The 26,708-nt window shown below is 35.5% G+C and overlaps 1 protein-coding gene across 3 annotated transcripts in view; it reads left to right on the top strand.

The window, feature by feature from the left end:
• LOC129247712 (perlucin-like) overlaps nt 1-8,353 on the top strand; it is a 50,527-nt gene extending 42,174 nt beyond the window's left edge. The window contains exons 1-4 of one of the 3 annotated variants that reach the window (XM_054886969.1): nt 3,074-3,216; nt 3,296-3,348; nt 4,468-4,576; nt 7,955-8,353. In XM_054886969.1, the coding sequence (XP_054742944.1) occupies nt 3,156-3,216; nt 3,296-3,348; nt 4,468-4,576; nt 7,955-7,995 (264 nt within the window). In that variant the 5' untranslated portion in view covers nt 3,074-3,155 and the 3' untranslated portion in view covers nt 7,996-8,353. Of the gene's footprint in view, nt 1-3,073; nt 3,217-3,295; nt 3,349-4,467; nt 4,577-4,629; nt 5,510-7,954 lie in introns of those variants that run through there. The other 2 variants (XM_054886966.1, XM_054886968.1) reach the window with 2 other exon arrangements.
• The last annotated feature ends 18,355 nt before the right edge of the window (nt 8,354-26,708 follow it).

The raw sequence follows: 26,708 nt of genomic DNA, 5'->3' as shown, positions 1-26,708 counted from the left end.
AAGGAAAATGTTGACACAGTGTTAGCGCCTAAGTGCAAACTGTCATATTGTTAATATTATATTAACCGCCTCGATTATGTTGTATGAGTAAGTATGAGTATTATTGGCTGCCGAGTGTTCGTTATGTAACAAAGAATGATGGTGGAGCGTGAGGTTTTTCAAACGAAAGGGACACAATTTATGGCGGGTTATCATTATCGTACATTTGTGGTTTTGGTATATTTTCTTAAAGGAGGTGCAATAGACAAGGCCCATACAGCTTACAATTTTAAAGTGATGATTAACACCACAACACCTTCGCATCTTCATTGGCATAGTTGGAACGACGACACAGATAGGTTCTTGTCCTAAATGAAAGAGCCAATCACAGAAAATCTGAAAGGTACAGTTTCGCAGACAGTAGTAATCCAGGCAGCTTCGTCATAAGTCTTTGCACCGATTATAGCCCTGATGCTTACAACGGCGCGCATATACAGCTGTTGACAGCTAATTAGAAACGACACTCATTTCAAAATAAATTTTCCATTTTCCTTTTAAACACGTATTTTCATAACTTTTTGCCAATTTTATTTAAACATATGATAAACTTAAAAACTAGTGGAAAACAATTTAATCCCAATTCTTTATTAAATATATTATATATATATTTTTTTTAAAGCATGTGAAATGCACGATTTGGATAGGGCAACTAATTAGAAACAGTAATGTATTATCAGATCAACATAAAGATTATGTTAGTATTTGGTTCCATAACCCTTTTGCTTCAACACTGCCTCACATCGATTGCGCATTGATGTAATGAGATTCTGACAGCGCGCCACAGGTATTGCTTGCCATGCCGTTTTTACTTCGGCAAAAAGGACATCCATATTTGGGATATTTTTGGCACTCACGGCTTTTTTAAATTCACCCCAGAGATGCTCTATTGGGTTTACGCCCGGACTGGATGATGGCCATTCCAAAACATTGATGGAATTTTCGTCGAAAAACTGTTTGGTCAACTTTTCCGTGTGCTTTGGATCATTATCCTGTTGATATTTCCATATAACAGGCAAATTTTCCTCAACCCACGGCAACATTACATTTTTTAGTATATCGACGTATTTCTCCTTATTTAAAATTCCATCAATTCTATGGATTGGGCCAACACCATTCCACCAGAAACATCCCCACACCATGATTGATTCTCCACAATGCTTCACTACCCGTGAAACGTAGCGAGGATTGAATTCTTGGTTGATTGGCCGTCGAACATACCTTCTACCATCTGGACCTATGCGATTTATCTTGGTTTCATCGCTCCAAACGATATATTTCCATTGATTTGGAGTCCATGACCAATGGGATCTCGCAAAGACTACTCGCCGTCTCCTTTGTATCTTGGTTAGAAGGGGCTTCTTGCGTGCTGCTCTGCCATGCAGTCCAGATTCAACCAGACGCCGAGCAATTGTCCTCTTGGATATTTCGAAATTATATTGATCCTGAATTTCCCGTTGGATGTCAGTGAAAGTCTTTTTTGGGTCTCTTTTGGAGATGATTGCTATCTTGCGGTCAATTTCTGCTGAAGTTTTCCGGGGCCCTTTCTTACGTGGAACATTGTCAACAGTCTTAAAAAGTTGGATATGCTTTAAGGCGTTAAAAACCATTTTTTTTTGGTCATTTGACTTGTTTAGAAATTTCACTGTACGACTTTCCAGCTTTACGAAGGTCAAAAACGGAGCTGCGCAGGGCAGGTGTACAGCTGCTGCTTTTTCCCATTACACATCGTGAAGACGAATATTTTAGTTGCTTTTAAACAACCAATTTAAAATATATACACACCAAAAAGTCGATTATATTACTATTAAAATAACACAACTTGCCGAATATGCTTCCATTGAACAACTGTTTCTAATTAGTCGTCTCAGTTTATTTACCTTGAACTAAGTAGCCCATGCACTGCGTTGGATAATATTAACGGTACTTTAATTTCACAACTACAAAACTAGGCGCATTGGGTAGTAAATAGAGTAACAAAAGCAATGCAAATGATTTTAAGAGAAAAAATAACGGTAAATTTAAACAGTTTAATATTATGCTCATCAAGCGTTATCAAAAGGGAGCGTTTCTAATTAGCTGACAACAGCTGTATGTATTTTGCACGAAGTCTACGAAGATTTCCCACTGGCTTCCCGATGGTATTTGCAGCTCGCAGATTTGTTGCTGTAGCACTCTAACCTCATTGTAGAGTAGAAATAATTTGAGGTACACAAGAAGAAAGTAAAAACCTTCCCTACCGGAGTCTAATGAGATTGCATAAAAGAGTGGCCATTCTATTGGATTGCGTATTTCGGCAGTTCTTGGAGAGACTATTACGAGAATCGAATCGGCCGCTATTCAGACGACGATGATGAGCGACGCCATATGCAAAGCTAGTTATGGGAGCTGGTGGACATCAAGAGGTTGGCACAAAAAAGGTTTAATGAGGAAACCATATCTGTTATTTCAGCGACTTGACTTGATGGTGCCGAACCCGACTGGTTTCCTAGACAGTTGGCTTGACAAATTGGTATGTGAGTCTGCCAGATTGGCAGCTATATTTGCTTCAGAATAAATAAATATTCAATAACTAATACTCATGAAGTAATAGATGTATCGCAGCCAACACGATCTCATTCAAGTAGTTAAACAACTCTGCATTTTCAATATACACACATTAGAAATTTGCTAAATACATATTTGTTAGTAAATAATTTCCTAACAACTCGTACAAATCATACATTGAATGCCAATATTAAAGTAAATTTATAAAAAACCGTTGAGCCTTATTTTATTGAAATGCAACAACCACTTAATCTTAAGTTGTGTTATTTAAAACCTCTTCTGGCATTGTTACCCAAAATGAATGAATGTATTTCAAATTATATACTATAAACTTATTTTATTATCAGTGTATAAAAACTTTTACTTTTTATACTTTATAAGCTTATCAGTATATAAGTATACTTAAGAGTGTACATATGCCCATATGTTCAGATCACATGTAAATTATAACAATTGAATTTTTCTTTGTTGGCCCCACAGTTTCAATTCATACTCATAACGACTTAGTTACTACAATTCAGCCGCTCGAAGTTTCTTGATCTCTTAATTAACTCTTTAAATTTTGGGGAGAAATGTTAAAAACTCTTCTGCCATTATTTTTGTTACTTGCACACATTGCAGCACAAGATCAAGGTAGATTTAATTGAAAACTTCAATTAATATTCTATTTGTGAGGCTAGTAAAAAATTTACATACTTGTTACTTGTTTCAGACACTTCGGTTGTTTTGGGCTTGAGTCGGCTTTTAATCGTGGATAAAGTGAAGGTACTCGTATTATTTTTAAGTTGTATGCATATATATATTGTATGCATATAACAATAATAATCACAATTAATAATTTCACTTAAAGAAACCAAAGCACTGGCTATTACATATAATCTTCGGCTATTGGTATAAAAGGGGCAGCGTGACGTATAGTATTATCTTACATCTAAAAACATAATCAGATATCCTAATTATATTACCTACTGTTGTCTGTTTTAGGTGTTCCGATGGGTTGATGCTTGAGAAAAACAATTTTCTGATATTTTGTAGTGCAGGGCAAGTATTCATAAGTTGAAACATAGTAAGTTCTTTGAAGCCAGAAAAAGGGCAGGAAGATTTTGGTGATTCGCTGAGCAAGTGAGCAAATATCATGAGTGAGTGACCAATTCTCAGTCGAGTAAAGATTTGTATTTGGTGGCACGATGAAGATGGAGGATAAATATTTACTATTCCGGAACGGTTAACATTTTAGTGAGTGACCAATTCTCAGTCGAGTAAAGATTTGTATTTGGTGGCACGATGAAGATGGAAGATAAATATTTACTATTCCGGAACGGTTAACATTTTAGTAAGGATGCTGATACACATTCCATTTAAGTACCCGGAATCCACATAATTTTGATTGCACTACATATATGTGTGCATGGAAATTATATTGCGAATTTTCACGGTCTTGGGGTTTTCGAATTTCACGGTCATGTGGTCGTTTGTGGAGTTTAAGATAGCTCCGATTGAGGATTTACTATCGGTAAAAATTAAGTATTTGTTAGATTTAAAGATTAGAGATTGAAAAGTATCTCGGAAAAATCCGGTATATATAGTAACACCTTTCACGTTTGTGTCTGCAAACGATGTGCAAGTTTCGGTTTTTGATCCAGCGGTAAAAATGATCTGCCAATCATTCTTTGTATTGGGGGAATGCTTTAAATTTTTGGATAAATTGTCTAAAATCATTGAATTTAGAATGACCTACTGCGGTATTAAGCTTTTCGGCTTATTTTAGGATGATGGAGATAGTTGATTCCCGGCTGATTGTCTTTGATTTTTTTGTAAACGAGTTAATGTATTTAAAAATATATGTATTAAATTATACAATTTACGTACTTTTTAATGTTACAGTTAGCATGGCCGGAGGCTGTTCAATATTGCGCAAACATGAATATGACACTCTTCAGTCCGAATACAGCCGCACGTAATGAAAAAATAAGCCAGTTCTTCACAGAAATTGGTAAGTTTGTAATTTATGTTTTCAAAACATAAACCTCAAGTTATTTCTTTTAGGCTACGTTGACAAACCAAGTATCGGTAACGACTTCATCTATTGGACTTCTGGAAAATTCGACCAAACCCGTAGAAAATTCATTTGGCATAGTATTGGTGAAGAGTTCAGTTATACCAATTGGTTGGCTGGCATGCCAGATAATTGGCGCGGTGATGAGTTTTGCGTTGAAATGGGTTTTCGTGAAGTGGGTAAATGGAATGATACTCGTTGCAAACATTTTAGACATTTCATTTGTGAGCATTTGATTGAAACGCAATAAAAATAAGATTGTATGAATTGGTTATAAAGTGTAAAAATTTATTATTTAAATATGCTGTTAATTATTTGTATCGCTAAATAGTGCAATCTCACCGAGACAAAGATAAATTCGAATGCCGAAAGGAAATTTGTAATACTGTTTTTTATGTATCATCCTTATTAATGATTGATTTTTAATGATGAGTTTTAATGTAAAAGTATTAGTAGTGTAAACACCATAAATCACGTCGTGACCCTCCGGCAAACTCTTGCCCACATTTGCCGTTTTGGTTTCACTCTTGGAACTTTGAAAAATGGTCCCTTACCGTTCTCAAAATTATTCGATCGTAACACAGATTTTCTCATTTTTCTATTTTCAATATTAATTATTTAAATTTCAAAATTGTCACAAGTTACACTCGCAAATATGTAAATATTTTGGTGCAAGCCAAATATGCCAAAATTATAATAATAATCACGGATTCTAAAATGTCAGCCATACTAGTAAATTCACTTTGAGCAAGATGTAAATAGAAAATGAAATTTGTACCCTAAATGAATAAAACAGTTTATCTATTACAACTAACATCACAACATGGGAAGCATCACAATGTTAAAATTTACTTACGATATAAATATTAAGGCTAAGAGATGTTTTACAGAATATGTAAATTAAATATATATAAATTAAAAAATTTGTTATGCGAATAATTTAATTATTACATCAAACAAGAACAGGTCTTGAAAATAAGAAAAATTATCTCTTTCTTTTAATGCAAATGTAATATTTATTTAAAATTTATTCGATGCATATCTAACAACACATCATATGTTTTAACACGTTGGCTGCCAAAGCCTTTTTAGAATTTTGATCGTTCAGTAGCAGTGTCACATGAGGCCAGCAACTTATTTATGTTCTTTTTGTTTCTTAGTGCCTAAAAATAAGTTTTTACTACTCGCGACTTTATTATGGTCGCTAATTTTGCAGTAATAATGGTTTTTTTGTGTCGCACATTTTGGTGCGACATGGCCTGGGAGATCATAAAACATGTTGTGGGGCCACGTTGCAGGAAAATGTGCGACATTAATTTTTTGTAGTTTTTGAGTTGTATTTGATATTTTTGGTTTATTTTACTTAGTTTTCCAATTTCGCGTCCACGAAAATGGGTAACAGTAATTTATTGTAGTTTTTGCTTTGTGTTTGATTTTTTTGCTTCATTTTATGCAATTTTTCAACTTCAGAATAATTTATAGAATGACGCGAAAAAATGTAAAAGATAAAGAGATTGCAGATATATTGCAAGATGTGATAACTTCGGACAGTGATGACGACGATGGAGATTTTTCAAGAGACGATTCTGAAATTGATATTAATTGGCTACCAAATGATGACTCCAGTTCAGATACTGATTCTGAAGACGCAGAGTTTAATGTTTTTGATGATGAACATGAGGAAAATCATGACTATGATGACGAGGATGTGCAGCAAACAGATGCTGGAGACGATAATAATGCCATGGTTCCTAATTCCAAGGACATTCAAATAAATTGTGCTGGGTTTTCTTCCAGACAAAAAACTTTCCCGTTTACTGGCAAATCTGGACTCCTTATAGATGTTGCTCAAATATAAGTTGCCTAGATGCTTTCAAACTTTTTGTCGATGATGAAATAATCGACCACATCGTTTGTGAAACAAATAATTATGCGCAACAACAATTGGAAACGAAAAATCTTACACGATCATCTCGTAAACTAATGTGAAGTCCCACAACCAATCGTGAAATTAAAAAGTTTTTTGGACTCATATTATGGATGGCTAATTTCCATCGGCCGCCGTAGCTGAATGGGTTGGTGCGTGATCACCATTCGGAATTCACTGAGAGGTCGTTGGTTCGAATCTCGGTGAAAGCAAAATTAATAAAAACATTTTTCTAATAGCAGTCGCCCCTCGGCAGGCAATGGCAAACCTCCGAGTGTATTTCTGCCATGAAAAAGCTCCTCATAAAAATATCTGCCGTTCGGAGTCGGCTTGAAACTGTAGGTACCTCCATTTGTGGAACAACATCAAGACGCACACCACAAATAGGAGGAGGAGCTCGGCCAAACACCTAACAGAAGTGTACGCGCCAATTATTTTTTTTTTTTTTTAATTTCCAGAAAGTTTAAATGCCAGGAGAAAATATTGTTATTGATGAAAGCATAATAGCTTGGAGAGGAAGATTGAGTTTCCGTCAATACCTTCCGAATAAAACCCACCCGTGAGGAGGAAAATGGAGTGGTTGTGTTAAAGTGGAAGGACTCCAGAAATGTTAGGACTCTTTCGACGAAACACCCCCCTGTAATGGTAGCCACGTCGAGCCATCGAAATGTAGACCGTAATGAACCATCCACCAGTACTAACAACCCACCATCCACCAGGAAGCGAAGGCAACGAGCTTTTGAAAAACCGCTTGCTGTTATTGATTACAACAAAGCCAAATTAGGTGTTGATATATCCGATCAAATGATCGCCTACGTCACCACTCTAATGTTTTAAAATCTCAGAATACCATAATTACAATCCTGTTTATTACAGTACAAATGCCAAGACAATCACGTAATCATATTGGTCGTTCGACAAATAATAATAGGCGCATGAGAAATGCCCGGAATAACGCGACATCAGAAGAACGTCAAGAACAAAATGAAGTAGTCAAACGATTGTTGAATAATGTTATCCAAGCAACTATTTTAATTGGCAAATTCAAGAATGAAGACGTTCTAATACCAAGAATTCCAATGATTTCACCTCAATTGCCATTTGAATTCAAGCGTTTGCAACTGCCCATTCGTTTAGCATTTGCAATAACTATCAATATATCGCAAGGGCAAACTTTAGAAATATGCGGGATGAATTTAGAAGAACCAGTATTCACCCATGGTCAACTATACGTTGACTGTTCACGTGTTGGGAAGCCAACAACATTATATATTTACTCAAAAACAAATAGAAAAACAAAAAATATTGTTTATGCCAAAGCGCAAATAAATAATATGAAAACCATATCTTTTCTGTTCTAAACCATATCTATTCTATTATTATTTTAGTGTGCCCAGCGAAGAGGGCCGGGGTTGCTAGTAATATATAAAAAGGCTACAAACAAACAAATTTCAATAACCAAGTTTCGGCAGGAGACTTCAAATGCTTTGTTGGACTTCATGTCTCCAGAACCCATAACAAAAGGAAAACATTTTATAGAAAAAAGAAAGGACAACAACGGAAAAACAATAAGGGGTGCTTGTTTATTGTGTTATGCCATGTCAAAAAAATCTGCTGATAGAGTAACAGCCAGAAAGAGCTTGAAAAGGGCCACCACCTACTGCCCAATATGCCCCAATAAACCGCTATCATGTGTAGAATGTTTTCCTAAATATTCCCACCAGAAGAATTAATTTTTGCACTGATCTCCATTAAAAAATTGAATTTTTAATTTTAAGTTTATTGTTTTTCTACTGATTTCCATTTGAATTTACATACATATGGGGCATTCTTTCTCAACGGGAGACCCCTATCTATCCAAAAATGTTTTTGACCTAGAGAGTTCTAATAGGGCTTAAAATGTAGCTCTTTTTATCTACTTTTCAATACAGAGTGGCCAAAAACGAAATTCAAGATGGCTCATTTAATATGGCTAAAAATGTAATCAAAATTCATTAAATTTATTCTAATAACCTATACCAAAAAAATTCATTTCAACGGAAAGATTTGTACGAGGTCTCAAAATTTAGCTAATAAAGTTTACTTTAAAATACAAAATGAAAAATTTTAAAATCCAAGATGGCGGCCACAACATGGCGGCTAATTTTTTAAAGCTACTCAAATCCACTTAAACCCCTGAGTAACGAGTTTCATGCGAATTCATGAGTTTTTTCAAAAATCCGTCCGCCATATTGGATCCGCCATTTTGAAATTTGGAAATCTAACACCAGATTTGTAATCAGCGACCCAAAAAACCCCCGAGTAATATTATACATTTTAAGTGGATTTGAGTAGTTTTAAAAAATTACCCGCCATGTTGTGGCCGCCATCTTGGATTTTAAAATTTTTCATTTTGTATTTTAAAGTAAACTTTATTAGCTAAATTTTGAGACCTCGTACAGCTCTTTCCGTTGAAATGAATTTTTTTGGTATAGGTTATTAGAATGAATTTAATGAATTTTGATTACATTTTTAGCCATATTAAATGAGCCATCTTGAATTTCGTTTTTGGCCACTCTGTATTGAAAAGTAGATAAAAAGAGCTAAATTTTAAGCCCTATTAGAACTCTCTAGGTCAAAAACATTTTTGGATAGATAGGGGTCTCCCGTTGAGAAAGAATGCCTCATATATAATTGTATATTTGTTTTGTTCATAAATGAATTAATTTTTAAAAGAATTAATAAAAAGACAAATTTTAATTTACAACTTTTTTATTATCCAAAAAAATACCATTAAAAATACACAATGGCCATGGAAAATATACCAAAATGTTCACCACAGGCCAGAGAATCCAAATTCTATGTAAAATTCCATATTAAAATGTACAAAAATGTGTGATGTGGCCTCAGGGTAACATTTAGATGTCGCACGCAAATGTGCGACGTGGCCTCAGGGTAACATTTAGGTGTCGCATGAAAACGTGCGACGTGGAAGCCAACGTGTTAAGGTAGTTTGTAGTAATATACAAGTGAACTGCTATAAGTTCACAAAGTTTCTAGTTAGATTTGATACGAGCAAAAAGGCGACAAAACTCAACATACTTGTTGGAATTAGTGAGTCCTTAGATTATTTTCAATATATTAAGAAAAAAAAATGGCTAGTAATAAAAATAAGCTTATATCAGGACCGTCGAGTATATTTTTTACGTCTTCCATAGCAAATGTGTAAGAAATTTCGTGCGTCCAGAATTATTAGAGAACGACGCCCAGAATTAATTTATAAAATGCATAATATCGAAATAATATGTATATAATTAAAACTTACACCCTTAATTGGGTGTTTTGCCAAGCTCCTCCTCCTATTTGTGGTGGGAATCTTGATGTTGTTGCACAAATGGTAGTCACGCACGGAGGATTATTATCAAAATAATACAGAATATTAAAAAAACAATATTTCAAAACTTATTTATACGACGCAAGAAAGAGAGTAACTTGTCAAACCGTTGAGAAGAAATTGAAAGCTGGCCGCTGGAAATGATATGCAACGAATAATAGCAAGGCTTAAGGGGGAAGTCTACTGTGAATTTTTCAAAAAATCGATTTTTTTTTATTAGCTTAAAAAATACTTTGAACCCTCTTAAATAAGGTACAATATGTGTTACAGCTGGCTAAATTTTTCTTCGTTGAAATTTCGACCTTTTCCCGAAGCGCTCCAAAGCGCGTACCTGCTAATACTGAAACTTTAAACGCATTTTTCTCGAAACTAAGTTTTTGTATACGGTGTACACGATATCTCGAGTTCTGATAAATGAATCAGCTTAAAAATTTAATTATATATTCTCTGTAATAGTGTCTCTCGTCTGACATAGGATTTTTTTGATATCGTTATTTGTTAAATTGTTATAAACAATAGTAACATCAATTTTAGGCAAAAAAAAAGAAAAAAATTTCAAGAATTTTTTTTTCAACGCCAAAATTTTTTATCGACATAATCCTACGTCAGACGAGAGTCAATACTATGTATATGATAACAATATTTTGTTTTTTTGTTTTAGATCACCGAAACGTAAGATTTCATGTACACCGTTTAGGCACCTAAGAAAAGCGGACCTGCGCTTGCAGAAGTGCCACAGCGGCCATTTTGAATATTTTGACTTAAAATTTTTTTTTCAAAAACTTAAATATATAATAAAGATAAGGGTTTAAATAGATTTTATGTATGAGCAATATTTTGTTAGAAATAAAATCCGGAAAATAAGCCTGTTTTTTCCCTTGTCACAGTAGATTTCCCCCTTAATACGTTAATATGATATTTTCATAATTTTATCACTGCAATTATCACTTGAATTTCTAAGGAGATATGAAAGAACAAATGTTTAAGTTGCTCAAATATGTGTGAAAAAAAAACATTATTCATGTGGCGGCCGCCGTAACCGAATGGGTTGGTGCGTGACTACCATTCGGAATCCAGAGCGAATGTAGGTTCGAATCTCGGTGAAACACCAAAATGAAGAAAAAGTTTTTTCTAATAGCGATCGCCCCTGACAGGCAATGACAAACCTCCGATTTGTATTTCTTATTGTATTTGTATTTGTATTTCTTATTGTATTGTATTTGTGCCATAAAAAAGCTCCTCCTTAAAAAAAATATCTGCCGTTCGGAGTCGGCTCCATTTGTGGAACAACATGTAGACGCACACCACAAATAGAAGGAGGAGCTCGGCCAAACAAGAATTATATATATATGTATATATATTCATGCATAAATACTTCAGTTTGTACACATATGTATTCATTTAAACATGGTCTACAAACTTAAAAGAGGAAAAGTAAGGGAGCACATTAGCAATGATCATGCCCTTTTGGTTTAAAGTCACGGCATAGTGAGCCAAAAACTAAAATCGAATTTTACAAACATATAAATGCTATATAAGTATATTTCTTTTTCAGGGATTCCCAATGAAATATCTCGTGATATTGCTTATTTTGATGAACACATGCCAACTCTATATATTATACTAGCAAACCCGGCCCGCTTCGCTGGGCACACTAAAATAGAATAGATATGGTTTAGAACAGAAAAGATATGGTTTTCATATTATTTATTTCTTTAGTCTTTATCCAAGCGCTTTGGCATAAACAGTATTTTTTGTTTTTCTATTTGTTTTTGAGTAAATATAAAATATAAATTGAAAATCAGGAAAAAAGAAAATTGTTTTTAAATTTCAAATCAACGCAAATGAATAACTGAGAAACAACAGTCTTTTTTCCTGATCATCCATGAATTTTTCGTTTCAATTTATATGTTTTATTAAGCATTGGAGCTTTTTTAACCATTATCCATTTATATTTTTCAAAAAAAAAAAACGAAAAAAACTTTTTTTCCACGAACACATAATTTCATTTGAACATTCGGATTTCACATTAAATTCTCAAATTTCGTAAGAAATTATTCACTGTTCCAAAATCCACTCTAAAAAAATTCACAAAAAATTTTTACACTTTGCCCTTATGTCTTCTCCTTATGGCATCCAAATCAGAAAGAAATATTGACACATTGTAATTCACACTGTCAATTTGACAGTTCAGTTCCGCCCCAAGCGTTGAAAAAGTAAACGACATTATTGGCCTCTGGTAACGGTCAAGCATTGTTTGACAAGAACTTTATATGTGTGCGTGTCGGGTGCTTGACGCTAATATCTAAAATTTTTGATTTTTACCGACAACAAGTATGTGTGACACGACGCCACCCGACTGCACTAACACATACAAAGCGCAGTCAAGCATGCTGTATCGTCACCAGAGGCCATATGGCTGGTTCAAAAGAACGCTGTACGCGTTGCCAGTGTTCCGAATTACAACCAAACTTTACGAAACCCATTTTCAATACTTACTTAACAATGTGTGTAAGTTTGGTTTAATTCGGTGCAAAGACACGGCGGGTCCACGTTTTGGCATATATTTCGAGACCCTAGTCATCAATAGGTATGAAAATTACCTCGGATTAAAGCACTTATCAACAGCTTTCATTTGATACACAAATTGTACATACACAACCAAAGGTTACCCGGGTCCACGTTTTGACCAAGGACTATGAATAAGTTCGTGCGGTTTTTTTTCGAAATTTGAAACTTTATTGACGTAAAATGGTTACAAATTTAATATTCAAAGTATTGTCCATCGCTTACTACTACTTTTTCCCATCTTTCTGGCAATTCACGGATTCCCTTTGTGAAAAATTCGGTCGGTTTTGCCGCAATCCACGAATCGATCCATTTTTTGACTTCATCGTAATTACGGAAGTGCTGGTCAGCCAGGCCATGTTGCATCGATCGGAAGAGATAGGAATCGGATGGCGCAAGGTCTGGACTATACGGCGGGTGGGGTAGGACATCCCATTTGAGCGTTTCTAAGTATGTTTTGACCACTTGTGCAACAGGTGGCCGAGCATTGTCATGTTGCAAAATAACTTTGTCGTGTCTATCGGCGTATTGCGGCCGTTTTTCTCGCAGTGCTCGGCTCAAACGCATCAATTGTCGTCGGTAGACATCCCCCGTAATCGTTTCATTCGGTTTCAGTAGCTCATAATACACAACACCCAGCTGGTCCCACCAGATACACAGCATAACCTTCAGGCCATGAATATTCTGCGCCGACGTCGATGTTGAAGCATGGCCAGGGTATCCATACCTTGCCCGACGTTTTGGATTGTCATAATGGACCCACTTTTCATCGCCAGTCACAATTCGATGCAAAAAACCCTTTCTTTTGTGCCGTTGAAGCAGTTGTTCGCATGCCATAAAACGGCGTTCAACGTCTCTTGGCTTCAATTCATACGGTACCCAATGGCCTACCTTTCGGATCATTCCCATGGCTTTTAAACGTTTGGAAATGGTTGATTGATCAACTCCCAAAGTTTTTGCAACCTCTTCTTGCGTTTGAGCCGGATCTTGATCGAGCAATTCCTCCAATTCGGTATCCATGAACTTTGGCGGCGCACCCTCGCGTTCTTCGTCTTCCAAGCCAAAATCACCACTTTTAAAGCGTGCAAACCACTTCTGGCACGTTCGCTCAGCTAGAGCATGCTCACCATAAACTTCCACCAAGATACGATGACTTTCGGCTGCTTTTTTCTTCATATTAAAATAATGAAGAAGAATTCCCCGCAAAAACACATTATTTGGCACGAAATTCGACATTTTCAAGTGTGGTAAAAATATTGTTGTTTACGCTTCAAATAAAAAACTTATACTGACGTTTGTGCCTTACGACAGTAGCTCTCCAATGAATGTTTGGAAATGTGGATCGATGGAATAATAATCAAGTTACGCCATCTGTTGTAAAACCGCACGAACTTATTCATAGTCCTATTACATATATCTCGAACCCTATCCACCAATAGATATCCAAACTATACGGAAACCATCTTCAATACCTTCTTAACAATGTGTGTAAGTTTGGTTTAATTCGGTGCAAAGACACGGCCGGTTAGCGAACACACAAAAAGTTGACTTTATCTATATATTATATATAAAAATGAAATGATGTTCGTTTGTCCGCATTTTTTTGGGCCGATACGAGGCCAATTTTATTCGTTCTTTTTTCATATTATAGGGATCCACTAGGGGAAGGTTTTTAGCAAAAAAAAAATTTCTTTTAAATATTTTCTTCATATAAAAAAAGAAAAAATCAAAATATTGTCCAAAACAAAACTTGCTCGAATGTTAGATTAAAGTAAGTTTCGAATCGACATTCATTTTATGTGTACAACTTTTTTTGAATTTTTTGTATTTGTATTGTGATACAGAAATGTATTGTATACAGAAATTTCAAATGATTCGAATGAAATTTTTTTTTTTTTTTTATTTCTTCCATAAAATATTACACCGGTCATTAGACAATAAGTAATTTGATTTACAAAAAGATGGAATGAGAGTGATATTGAAGGGCCAATGCCCCCAAGCTCATTTAGAAGAAATATATACATCTATATATATAAAAATTAAATGATGTTCGTTTGTACGCATTTTTTTGGGCCGATACGAGGCCAATTTTATTCGTTCTTTTTTCATATTATAGGGATCCACTAGGGGAAGGTTTTTAGCAAAAAAAATCTCTTTTAAATATTTTCTTCATATAAAAAAAAAGAAAAAATCAAAATATTGTACAAAACAAAACTTGCTCGATTCTTAGATTAAAGTAAGTTTCGAATCGACATTCATTTTATGTGTACAACTTTTTTTGAATTTTTCGTTATTGTATACAGAAATTTCAAATGATTCGAATGAACATTTTTTTTTTTTTATTTCTTCCATAAAATATTACACCTGTCGTTAGACAATAAGTAATTTGATTTACAAAAAGATGGAATGAGAGTGATATTGAAGGGCCAATGCCCCCAAGCTCATTTAGAAGAAATATATACATATTATTTAAAAACAAGTGGTTAACAAACAATGACATATACGATTAGTTGACAATTGATTACAAGGATTTTGCAAGATCTGTTGGTGTTTGACGGTTAAGCCGACTTTGGGTAGATTTTTCTTTATTTGGTAGTCTTCTCATCATAGGATTTGTATGCGTTAATAGTATATTTATGTGTCTTCTGCTAGCGCTTTGTATTGTTTCATCAATAGTATCGATGTCAAGGTCGCGATGAATATCTGCGTTAGGTATGTACCAAGGTGCATTAGTTAAGGTCCTAAGTATTTATGAAAATAATGTTTCAATTCAATTGAGCAATGCTTTCTTTGACCAATTCTATATGGAAATGAATGCGTTTGCAAACGATGTTTTCGGTTATGAACAAATGTTGGAATCGAATGAAAAAGGAAAGAAACGCGAAATGATAAAAAAAATTCTTGGAAAATTTAAAATGAATGGTGCTTCATTGGAAAAATTCAAAGGTAATAAGAACATACACAAGATAAAGTTAGAATTCGAATTTTTAGATTTATTTTGTTTATTTCTCATTTTTTTCAGAAGTACACCACACAACAACTCATTCCAACTCTGATTTTGAAATCCTGTTAGAATTGGTGATCGATAATTTCGTCACTATAATGGTCAATGGAAATTTGCGTGTATCAGACCCTGCATATTATTTACCATATCAACTTTTTATGGAACATATGGACCAAATGAACACAAAAAAATAATTTAGTTTTGTTTTGGTTTTCAGTTAATACAATAAAAACAATACTGTTTTTTCGTGAACACAAAATTCTAAATTTATTACGTTGTTTGTTTAGAATTTTTTTAGAAAAAAAGTAAATTTTTTGGTTTTGAGGAAATTTGTTTATTGTTGCTATTTGTGAAAGCGTAGATATTTGTAAGTATTTGACTATAATCCTAAAAGTTAATGAAATACCACTATGACACATAGAAAACATTTTTTCAAAGGGGGTGTTTTTCGAAAATTATAAGAAAAATTGTTTTAAAAAATTTTGAAGAAATAAAGTAAAATAAAAAAATTTCGAAAGCATGAAATTTTTTCAAAACCAAATTTTCCTCAAAAAGATAAAAGAAATTTCTTCGAAGAGGTGTTTTTCTAAAATTACAAAAAAAAAAATTTCAAAAATTTTAAACAAATAAAATAAAATAAAACTTTTTCAAGGGTATGAAATTTTGTCAAAACAAAATTTTCTGAAAACCAAACAAAATTTAAAAAAAAATGGTGTTTTCAAAGCATTTCATATTCCACTATTAATAGAGAATACATTTTTTCGAGGGGGTGTTTTTCAAAGCGGACAAAAATCTTTTTTAATAAATCAATTTAAACTTTTACAAAAGTATGAAATTTATGCAAGAACAAAATTTTCTCAAAAACGTTAAATAAAAAAAAAAATTGTTTTTTCAAAATATTTAATTTTGAGCAATTAACTGAGAAGAAATTTGTTAGAGCGAAGTGTTTTTCAAAACTTCAAAAAACACTTTTTAACCAAAAAAAATAAACCTTTTTTCAAAAACAACAGGAATGATAACATTGCCTAACAATTTCTGCACTTTTGCACAGTCTAAAGAGGCATTGATACAGAGTGTATTTCCAAACATAGTTCAACATTACAAAAACCATGATTGGCTCAGCGAAAGAGCAATTTTAGCTGGGAAAAATAAGGACGTCAATGATATAAATTCAGCTATTTTAGATCAAATACCTGGTGACATAGTTGCGTATAAGTCAATGGACACTATTACTGATCAAGATGAGGTCGTAAATTATCCAACTGACTTCTTAAACTCACTCGATTTGCCAGGCTTACCACCTCATAATTTACGATTAAAAATTGGAGCACCGATTATTATGCTGCGCAATAGTAATGTGCCTCGACTTTGCAACGGTACCAGACTCGCTGTGAAGAAGCTAATGGGTAACGTTATCGAAGCAACAATTTTGAAAGGGAAGTACAAAGGAGAAGACATTTTGATACCCTGAATTCCACTGAATCCGGCGGGTTTACCATTCGATTTCAAACGTTTGCAGTTCCCTATTCGCCTTGCCTTCGCTATGAGAATTAATAAGGCGCAAGGACAGTCTCTACAAATGTGCGGTATTAATTTAGAATACCAAATTTTTTCTCTTGGACAATTGTATGTAGCTTGCTCACGAGTTGGCAAACCATCGTCATTATTCATTCACGCGAAAGATGAAAAAACCAAAAACGTTGTCTACCAAAAAGTGTTACAATAAAGTTCGAATGAAATTGTATCAAAGAATTTGCTTTGTTTCGTATTAATTTTATTCTCTTTCAGCAAATCATTGAATTTATCGTCTAGCGAAGCGGGCGAGGGTACGCTAGTTTTATATAAGTTAAGACCACCCGCACAAATTCGCTAACTATGTACAATTAGCTGATGTTATATTTTTTGTTAAAGCTCAGCTTACGCTTTACAACACTACTTTTGCCTACGTGACCAAGATCGACTCAGCTTACGCTTTACAACACTACTTTTGCCTACGTGACCAAGATCGAGTGATTTTTTGATGGGGTATGCGCAGTAACAACCATTGCTCTCACACTTTACTCAAAACCAGTTTTGAGGAAAAACTAATGAATTATGGGTTGCATGGCCTAGCGGAAAACGTTGGTGAAATTCCATCGAGCTGGGGTTTGATTGAGCGAAGCATTTTAGTTAAAGAACAGAATAAAGATTGACATTGAAACCGAAGGTCCAACTTGAATTTTTATAAAGATATTAAGTGGCGCCCAACGTGGGGCCTGTCAAAGAAATATTTCGGATGCAAGAATAATTCCTATAAGGAAGGCCGGACAAGCGACAGGTCTCAAAAGAACCAGGACCATCATCTACGGGAGCAGTGAATCATACATTTTACTTGGACAGTTGGGATACTGTGAAGCCTTTATCTTATCTTTATCTTTTCGTAATTACATATATATGTAAGTAATAATTAGATTTGATAATTATTTCATGTGAAAAAAAAAATATATAAAATTTGAGACTAAAGTGTTAATAGTCCCTTTTCGTGTCGTATTGAGGTGAAATTTTTTCCCAATTGCGTAACATACACGTGTTCAAAACTAAAAAAGGTTCAATATACTTGCGTAAGAAACAATAAAAAGTTATTTTTTCATCAATTGGTTTTTCCATCTTAAAAACGGCAAACTTGAAAAATTAAAAATCGCTATATCAGGCGATAACAAGATTTCACTGCATTTGTGCAAAGTTATTGAAACTTAGTTCCCAACTTACGTAACATACACGTGTTCTATAGTAACATTAGCTAAATATTTTCTTTCTGGAAAATTTTGCATAGAATTTTTCATTTCAATTAAAAACAAAAACTACAAAGTTTTCCATATTAAAAAATTGCTGTATCAGGCGAAAAGAAACATAGATTTCCGTGAATTATTTTGAAACATAGTAATATAATTTGTCAGATTACATAACATAATCTCGTTTAAAACAGTTAAAACAAATGGTACACCCAGTCTTTTAACTTTTACGGCTGTAAAAATACACATTTTCCATAGTGCGGAAAACGAACCATAGATTGTTCAGTTTACACATAGTTGTTTACAGCCACCAGAAATCATCGTGATATCTGTAGTTTCTGCAGAATGGAAATCACAAGAGAGCTAGTTTTAGATATCGTAAGAGTCTCAACCGAGCGTGCTAGGGCAGAGTTCACGGCCCAAATTCAAGAACTTACTCTAGCCTTAAATCGCCTTAAACCACCATGTGTTGAGCCCTACCAACCCGTTGCAATTAACCCTTTAACAGAGTCAGGAAATGCTAGTTTGGACTTAGTAAAGTCTTTACCCGAATTTAGTGGCGATGCCTCGTGTTACCCAGCCTGGCGCTCCGCTGCCGCCTTTACCATTAATTACTACCCTGAAGGTTCCGAAAAATATTATGTGGCAATGGGCATTTTCCGGAATAAAATTACTGGTGCGGCGAATTCAACACTGTCGTCTTTCAATACGGTGCTAAATTTTAAGGCAATAATCGCCAGGTTAGACCAAACCTATGCAGATAAAAGACCAGTTCATGTTCTGGAAACTGAACTAAGTATTCTTAGGCAAGGTCATTTGTCAATTGCAGACTACTATGACTCGGTGGACAAACATTTGACGCTTATCATAAATAAGCAAATAATGACGAATAGTGGCAACGACGAAGTTATAAAGGCTCTAAACGATCGTGCAAGAGCAAACGCTCTACGAGTATTCATTTCAGGTCTTCGCCGTCCACTATGTGACATATTATTTTCCTCGTCACCAAAGGATCTGCCCACTGCCTTGGCCGTTGCACAGGAGCTTGAGATGAATCACAAGCGCTATGATTTCGCCCAAACCTTTGCAATGGGTAGTTCAGTTAAACCAAACAAAGTAAGAGCGACAATGCCGCAATATAATTTTAATTCACAAAATGAACCAAATCGTTTACCAAATCACAACAATAGACCGAGTCCAATGGACGTTGACCATGGCACATCTATCTATCGAAAAATTAATGCCACTCAAAATAGTGCAATCATTTCTAAAACCCCCAATCAAGCAGTTGTATTTAAACGTTCTCGTGAGCCATCCGGTTCTTCCCAGAGACCTGGTGGAAAGACACAGCGGGTTAATTATATGCCAGACAATATTGGCATAGTTTCTGATGAATCTGAAAACGAAGAACACTACGACGACTATGATAGCTCGAATTTTAAAAGTTATTCCGAAGAGCCTTACCATACATGCGACTCTAAAAATGATTCCGAAATAAATTTTTTAAACTAAAGTCGCTCCTACCTTTCATCACTAAAACTACTGCGAATGGTCAGGAGCTAAAAATATTAATAGATACAGGCACTTCAAAAAATTTTATTAAACATTTTCAATTTCTCGACGGAATTAAGGAGATGAAAACCCCATTTACGCTAAAATCAATAAATGGGCAAAATTTTATAGACAAAAAATGTTTGGTTAATGTTCTCAACCACACCTCGACTTTTTATTGACTTGATAATCTAAAAACGTTCGATGGCATAATTGGTTATGACTTCCTAAAAGAAATTGACTCAAAAATTGATATTAATGCAGGGTATTTATATTATCGGGATGGTAAGGTAAAACTTCAGCACCTTTGTTGCAATCAAGTCAACTTGATTACAATTAACGATGATTCCGTGCCTGCAAGTGTTCAAAATGACTTTCGTCAATTAATTAATAAAAACACTAATGCATTTGCTCACCCAAATCGTTCCCTACCCTACAATACCAATGTCGAGGCTACAATTCGTACCACTACAGAAAACCCAATTTTTAGCAAAAGCTACCCGTACCCGATTTCAGCAGCAGAGTTCATAAACTCCGAAATAAAATCACTCTTAGGAGATGGCATAATTCGCAAGTCATGTTCACCCTATAATTCGCCCGTCCACGTAGTAACAAAAAAGGGCATTGACGAAAATGGCAAACAAAAACTGCGTATGGTGATAGACTTTCGGAAAATTAACGAAAACACCATCTCTGATCGATATCCCATACCGGACACTTCTGTCATCCTGTCCAATTTAGGAAAATCAAAGTTCTTCTCCACGCTAGATTTGAAGTCAGGATTCCACCAAATCAACTTGCGCGAGAAAGATAGACCAAAAACAGCATTCAGTGTAAATAATGGCAAGTACGAATTTTGCCGCTTGCCATTTGGTTTGAAAAATGCTCCAAGCATTTTTCAACGAGCGATAGACGATATCCTGCGTGATGAAATTGGTAAGACCTGCCATGTTTATATCGATGATATAATTATCTTTTCACCAAACGAGCATTTGCATCTGAATGACATTAAAAGAATTTTAAACAAATTAGAAACTGCCGGTATGAGAGTTTCGCCCGAAAAGTCCAAGTTTTTCCAAAAAGAAGTGGAGTTTTTAGGATTTGTAGTGTCGCAGAACGGTTTAAGAACTTGTCCAAACAAAATAACCGATATTTTAAATTACAAAGTTCCAGAAACTTTACGCTCTCTTCGATCCTTCCTTGGTCTTGCGGGATATTACCGCAGGTTCGTGAAAGATTATGCAGCCATCGTAAAACCGCTAACGAAATATTTGCGAGGAGAGAATGGACACGTAGAAGCTAACAAGTCAAAAAAAATCCAAATAAAATTGGACCCCGAAGCCATGTCCGCCTTTAACAGAGTTAAGAAAATTCTTGCTTCTGAAGATGTTTTGCTCCAATACCCGGATTTTAGCTGCCCTTTCGATCTGACCACAGATGCGTCTTCAAATGCTTTGGGCGCGGTTTTGTCCCAGAAAAATAGGCCTATAACAATGATTTCCCGAACGCTATCTCGAACAGAACAAAATTATGCCACCAATGAGCGTGAGCTACTAGCTATAGTTTGGGCATTGAAGGCCCTTCGGCACTATCTATATGGCGTCAAAAACATCCATATTTTCACTGACCACCAGCCGCTTATCTTTTCAATTTCGGATAAAAATCCTAACACTAAAATGAAAAGGTGGCGTGCTTTCGTCGAAGAGTTTGCTCCTACGTTTCATTATAAGCCAGGAAGTGAAAACAAGGTGGCAGACGCGCTCTCCAGACAGTTCATAAATAACATGAGTGAATCAATAGATACGGCTCATAGTGAGGAATCATTGAGTAATGTTGTAAAAACGGTCAAATGCCCCATAAATCAATTTAAAAACCAACTAATACTAACAAAAGCGTCATACCTAAAGAAAGTGACAAAAATTATTTTTCAGAAACATGTCCGCCATACAATTTCCTTCGATTCGCTCGAAAACTTGTTTGAATGTCTTAAAACTGTAATAAATCCTAATAATACGAACGCGATTCATTGTGACCTACCAACACTTTCCGAAATACAAAACGATTTAGTTTCACTCTTCCCGGGAGTGAAATTTCTCCACACAAAAATTTTTGTGATCGATTTGATAAATAAAACGGATCAATTAGAAACAGTAATTGCAGAGCATAACCGCGCACACCGTTGTCTGCAAGAGAACTTTAAACAAATTTCTCGAGAATATTATTTCCCAAATATCAAAAAAATGTTAAAGGCTATCATTGCAAACTGTAAGATATGTCTAGAAAATAAATACCAGCGTAAACCAGTAAATCTCGAAATAGGCAAAACTCCTATTCCAAAGACACCTGGCGAGATCTTACACATGGACATTTTTTTTACAGACAAGCAACATTTCCTAACCTGTATGGATAAGTTTTCGAAATACGCTGTAGTAAAACCAATTCAATCGCGCTCTACATTAGATATCAAGGAAGCCTTGCTAGAAATACTCCTAATATTTAAAAACACCAAAACTATTGTTTCAGACAATGAGAAAGCCTTTCATTCGATGACAATTAAAACTTTTCTTAGGGACAACTTTTCAATCGAACAATTTTTCATTCCGACGTTACATAGCCAAAGTAATGGGCAGGTTGAAAGATTCCATTCAACCTTAATGGAAATTGCCCGATGCATAAGAGAACAACAACAGCTGAGTGAGACTATTGAATTGGTGCTACTGGCTACTCATAAGTACAATAACACCATTCATTCTATTACAAATGCTAAACCTATCGACATTCTTCATAACTCTTCGAATGAGGATTTGGAAATGATACGCGATAGATTGTGCCAAGAGCAGGGGAACGTTTTAGGTAGACGGAATAAAAATAATAAAATGAAAACCTATGAGCCTGGTGAAAAAGTATTTTTGAAGAGAAATAGACGTCTAGGAAATAAATTTAACAAGATATTTGTTGAAAAAGTTGTGGAAAAGGATCTAGGCAGCACGGTCTTGATCGATGGAAAAATCATTCATAAAAGCAACTTACGATAAGTGTTGTTGAGCCTTTTTTGTTTCGTATGAGAGTTTAAGTGGTGGAAGTTATATTGCTACAATGACGCGAAAAAGTTCGTAAGCGTAAAAAAAAATTTATCTGAAAATGAAATATATTATCAGTTCTGATTATTTACAACTTCCTGATAAAATTAGAATTGTAAATAGACTCTTTAAACTAAGTTTAATTTTCACCATCCTTTGATGTGTTACATTCATTTTAATTTTAAGAAACGTAATCATAAGTATAATCATGTAATCATAGTATAAGAATCAAACAAATTTATTGTTCAAAAGTATGGAATTTAAGCTCAATCAAGCTTCAACATTAATAACGCTTTTAACCACCCATTTACAACTTTAACGTGCTGCGAATGACGATCCGGTCTACAAAGCCAACAAGTCGTATTTTGAACCTAACTATTCGAACCTCTAAGCCACAGCTTTTTAGTAGCTGAAACGGGGACGTTTCGAACTCGACAAGGAGAGTAGTTAAGACCACCCGCACAAATTCGCTAACTATGTACAATTAGCTGATGTTATATTTTTTGTTAAAGCTCAGCTTACGCTTTACAACACTACTTTTGCCTACGTGACCAAGATCGACTCAGCTTACGCTTTACAACACTACTTTTGCCTACGTGACCAAGATCGAGTGATTTTTTGATGGGGTATGCGCAGTAACAACCATTGCTCTCACACTTTACTCAAAACCAGTTTTGAGGAAAAACTAATGAATTATGGGTTGCATGGCCTAGCGGAAAACGTTGGTGAAATTCCATCGAGCTGGGGTTTGATTGAGCGAAGCATTTTAGTTAAAGAACAGAATAAAGATTGACATTGAAACCGAAGGTCCAACTTGAATTTTTATAAAGATATTAAGTTATATAAGATTAATTACCTTAACTTTAGCAAATAATTAATAACCTAATAAAGCTTTGCTATTGTTGTTCACAATTGAAACTGCTTGACCATATTTATTTTTAAAGTTTTTTATTCGACCAACTTGCTATTTATTGAGCTTAAATAAGAAAGCCTTTCTTGTGTTTGATTGTGATTACAGCGTAAAAAATATGCATTATAAATTAGCAAAAAGCAGAAGCTACGGCTATTGCCAATTCAAGCCCAATCGCCAAACTGCTTCACTGATTATTTTTAATGCTGTTTACGAATTTCTACATACAGAAAATAAGTTCATTAAGTAAACCAAAATCCAGCAACCGGAAGTAAAAAGTGGGGAATATTAGCAACTTTTACAGAATTTTGCGTGCGCACCTCTTATTATAATTTGTACCTATTTTAAACATTTTGAAATGTAAATGGATTGCAATGAAATGAATTGAAAATATTGTTTATACGAAAAATCGTAACTTTTTAAATATTTCAGGGTTTCTTTCTCCTAACTTCAGTCCATCTGTTTGCTTACATAAATTTTAACATAACTCTGTTTTCATTAATCGAATTTAACATTTATCATAACTTTAGTGAAATAAATTCTCTGTTGAAATGAATGTTAAAAACCAATCTGTTAAAAACAAATCTGTTAAAATTTCGTAATTTCATTGATCAAAATTAATACTTATAATTCGCAGGTTCGTTTTCAGAAACACTTATACTTAAGTACACATTTGGATACCCAATACAATATATCAATAATAGCTCAGGTGTTATAGGCGCAGGATTATTTGAAGAAAGACGCAAGTTCGAAGCCTGATGTTATCGCAAATAGATCTGGATTATAATAAATACTATTATAATTTTATAAATAAATGGAATAAATAACGGTGATTAATTAATGTAAATATATATATATATATATATATATATGATATGTGTTATAGAATATATATATATGCTATATATGAAACTGTAACACACAGGAGGAGTGTTAGGTAAAGAGGACCTAGTGAAAAGTGGACATGGAAGTGGGTGCAAATGGGTGGGAGTGGACATGGATGCAAGTGGGTGGAAGATGGTGAAAATTGTGAAAAGTGGGTGCAAGTGGGTGGGAGTGGACATGGGTGCATCTGGTGAAAATTGTGAAAATTGTGAAAAGTGGGTGCAAGTGGGTGGGAGTGGACGTGGGTGCACCTGGTGGAAGATGGTGGAAGATGGTGAAAATTGTGAAAATTGTGAAAAGTGGGTGCAAGTGGGTGGAAGATGGTGAAAATTGTGAAAATTGTGAAAAGTGGGTGCAAGTGGGTGGGAGTGGACGTGGGTGCATCTGGTGGAAGATGGTGGAAGATGGTGAAAATTGTGAAAATTGTGAAAAGTGGGTGCAAGTGGGTGGAAGATGGTGAAAATTGTGAAAATTGTGAAAAGTGGGTGCAAGTGGGTGGGAGTGGACGTGGGTGCATCTGGTGGAAGATGGTGGAAGATGGTGAAAATTGTGAAAATTGTGAAAAGTGGGTGCAAGTGGGTGGAAGATGGTGAAAATTGTGAAAATTGTGAAAAGTGGGTGCAAGTGGGTGGGAGTGGACGTGGGTGCATCTGGTGGAAGATGGTGGAAGATGGTGAAAATTGTGAAAATTGTGAAAAGTGGGTGCAAGTGGGTGGGAGTGGACGTGGGTGCATCTGGTGGAAGATGGTGAAAATTGTGAAAAGTGGGTGCAAGTGGGTGGGAGTGGACATGGGTGCATCTGGTGAAAATTGTGAAAATTGTGAAAAGTGGGTGCAAGTGGGTGGGAGTGGACGTGGGTGCATCTGGTGGAAGATGGTGAGAAGTGGTCAGAAGTGGGTGCAAGTGGGTGGGAGTGGACATGGGTGCACCTGGTGGAAGATGGTGGAAGATGGTGAAAATTGTGAAAATTGTGAAAAGTGGGTGCAAGTGGGTGGAAGATGGTGAAAATTGTGAAAATTGTGAAAAGTGGGTGCAAGTGGGTGGGAGTGGACGTGGGTGCATCTGGTGGAAGATGGTGGAAGATGGTGAAAATTGTGAAAATTGTGAAAAGTGGGTGCAAGTGGGTGGGAGTGGACATGGGTGCATCTGGTGAAAATTGTGAAAATTGTGAAAAGTGGGTGCAAGTGGGTGGGAGTGGACGTGGGTGCATCTGGTGGAAGATGGTGGAAGATGGTGAAAATTGTGAAAATTGTGAAAAGTGGGTGCAAGTGGGTGGAAGATGGTGAAAATTGTGAAAATTGTGAAAAGTGGGTGCAAGTGGGTGGGAGTGGACGTGGGTGCATCTGGTGGAAGATGGTGGAAGATGGTGAAAATTGTGAAAATTGTGAAAAGTGGGTGCAAGTGGGTGGGAGTGGACATGGGTGCATCTGGTGAAAATTGTGAAAATTGTGAAAAGTGGGTGCAAGTGGGTGGGAGTGGACGTGGGTGCATCTGGTGGAAGATGGTGAGAAGTGGTCAGAAGTGGGTGCAAGTGGGTGGGGGTGGACGTGGGTGCACCTGGTGGAAGATGGTGGAAGATGGTGAAAATTGTGAAAATTGTGAAAAGTGGGTGCAAGTGGGTGGAAGATGGTGAAAATTGTGAAAATTGTGAAAAGTGGGTGCAAGTGGGTGGGAGTGGACGTGGGTGCATCTGGTGGAAGATGGTGGAAGATGGTGAAAATTGTGAAAATTGTGAAAAGTGGGTGCAAGTGGGTGGAAGATGGTGAAAATTGTGAAAATTGTGAAAAGTGGGTGCAAGTGGGTGGGAGTGGACGTGGGTGCATCTGGTGGAAGATGGTGAGAAGTGGTCAGAAGTGGGTGCAAGTGGGTGGGAGTGGACATGGGTGCACCTGGTGGAAGATGGTGGAAGATGGTGAAAATTGTGAAAATTGTGAAAAGTGGGTGCAAGTGGGTGGAAGATGGTGAAAATTGTGAAAATTGTGAAAAGTGGGTGCAAGTGG

Source organism: Anastrepha obliqua, chromosome 5, assembly GCF_027943255.1.
Source record: "Anastrepha obliqua isolate idAnaObli1 chromosome 5, idAnaObli1_1.0, whole genome shotgun sequence".
NCBI classification, from domain to species: domain Eukaryota; kingdom Metazoa; phylum Arthropoda; class Insecta; order Diptera; family Tephritidae; genus Anastrepha; species Anastrepha obliqua.
The sequence above is the reverse complement of the archived record's forward strand: the minus strand, read 5'-3'. Positions and strand labels throughout refer to the sequence as shown.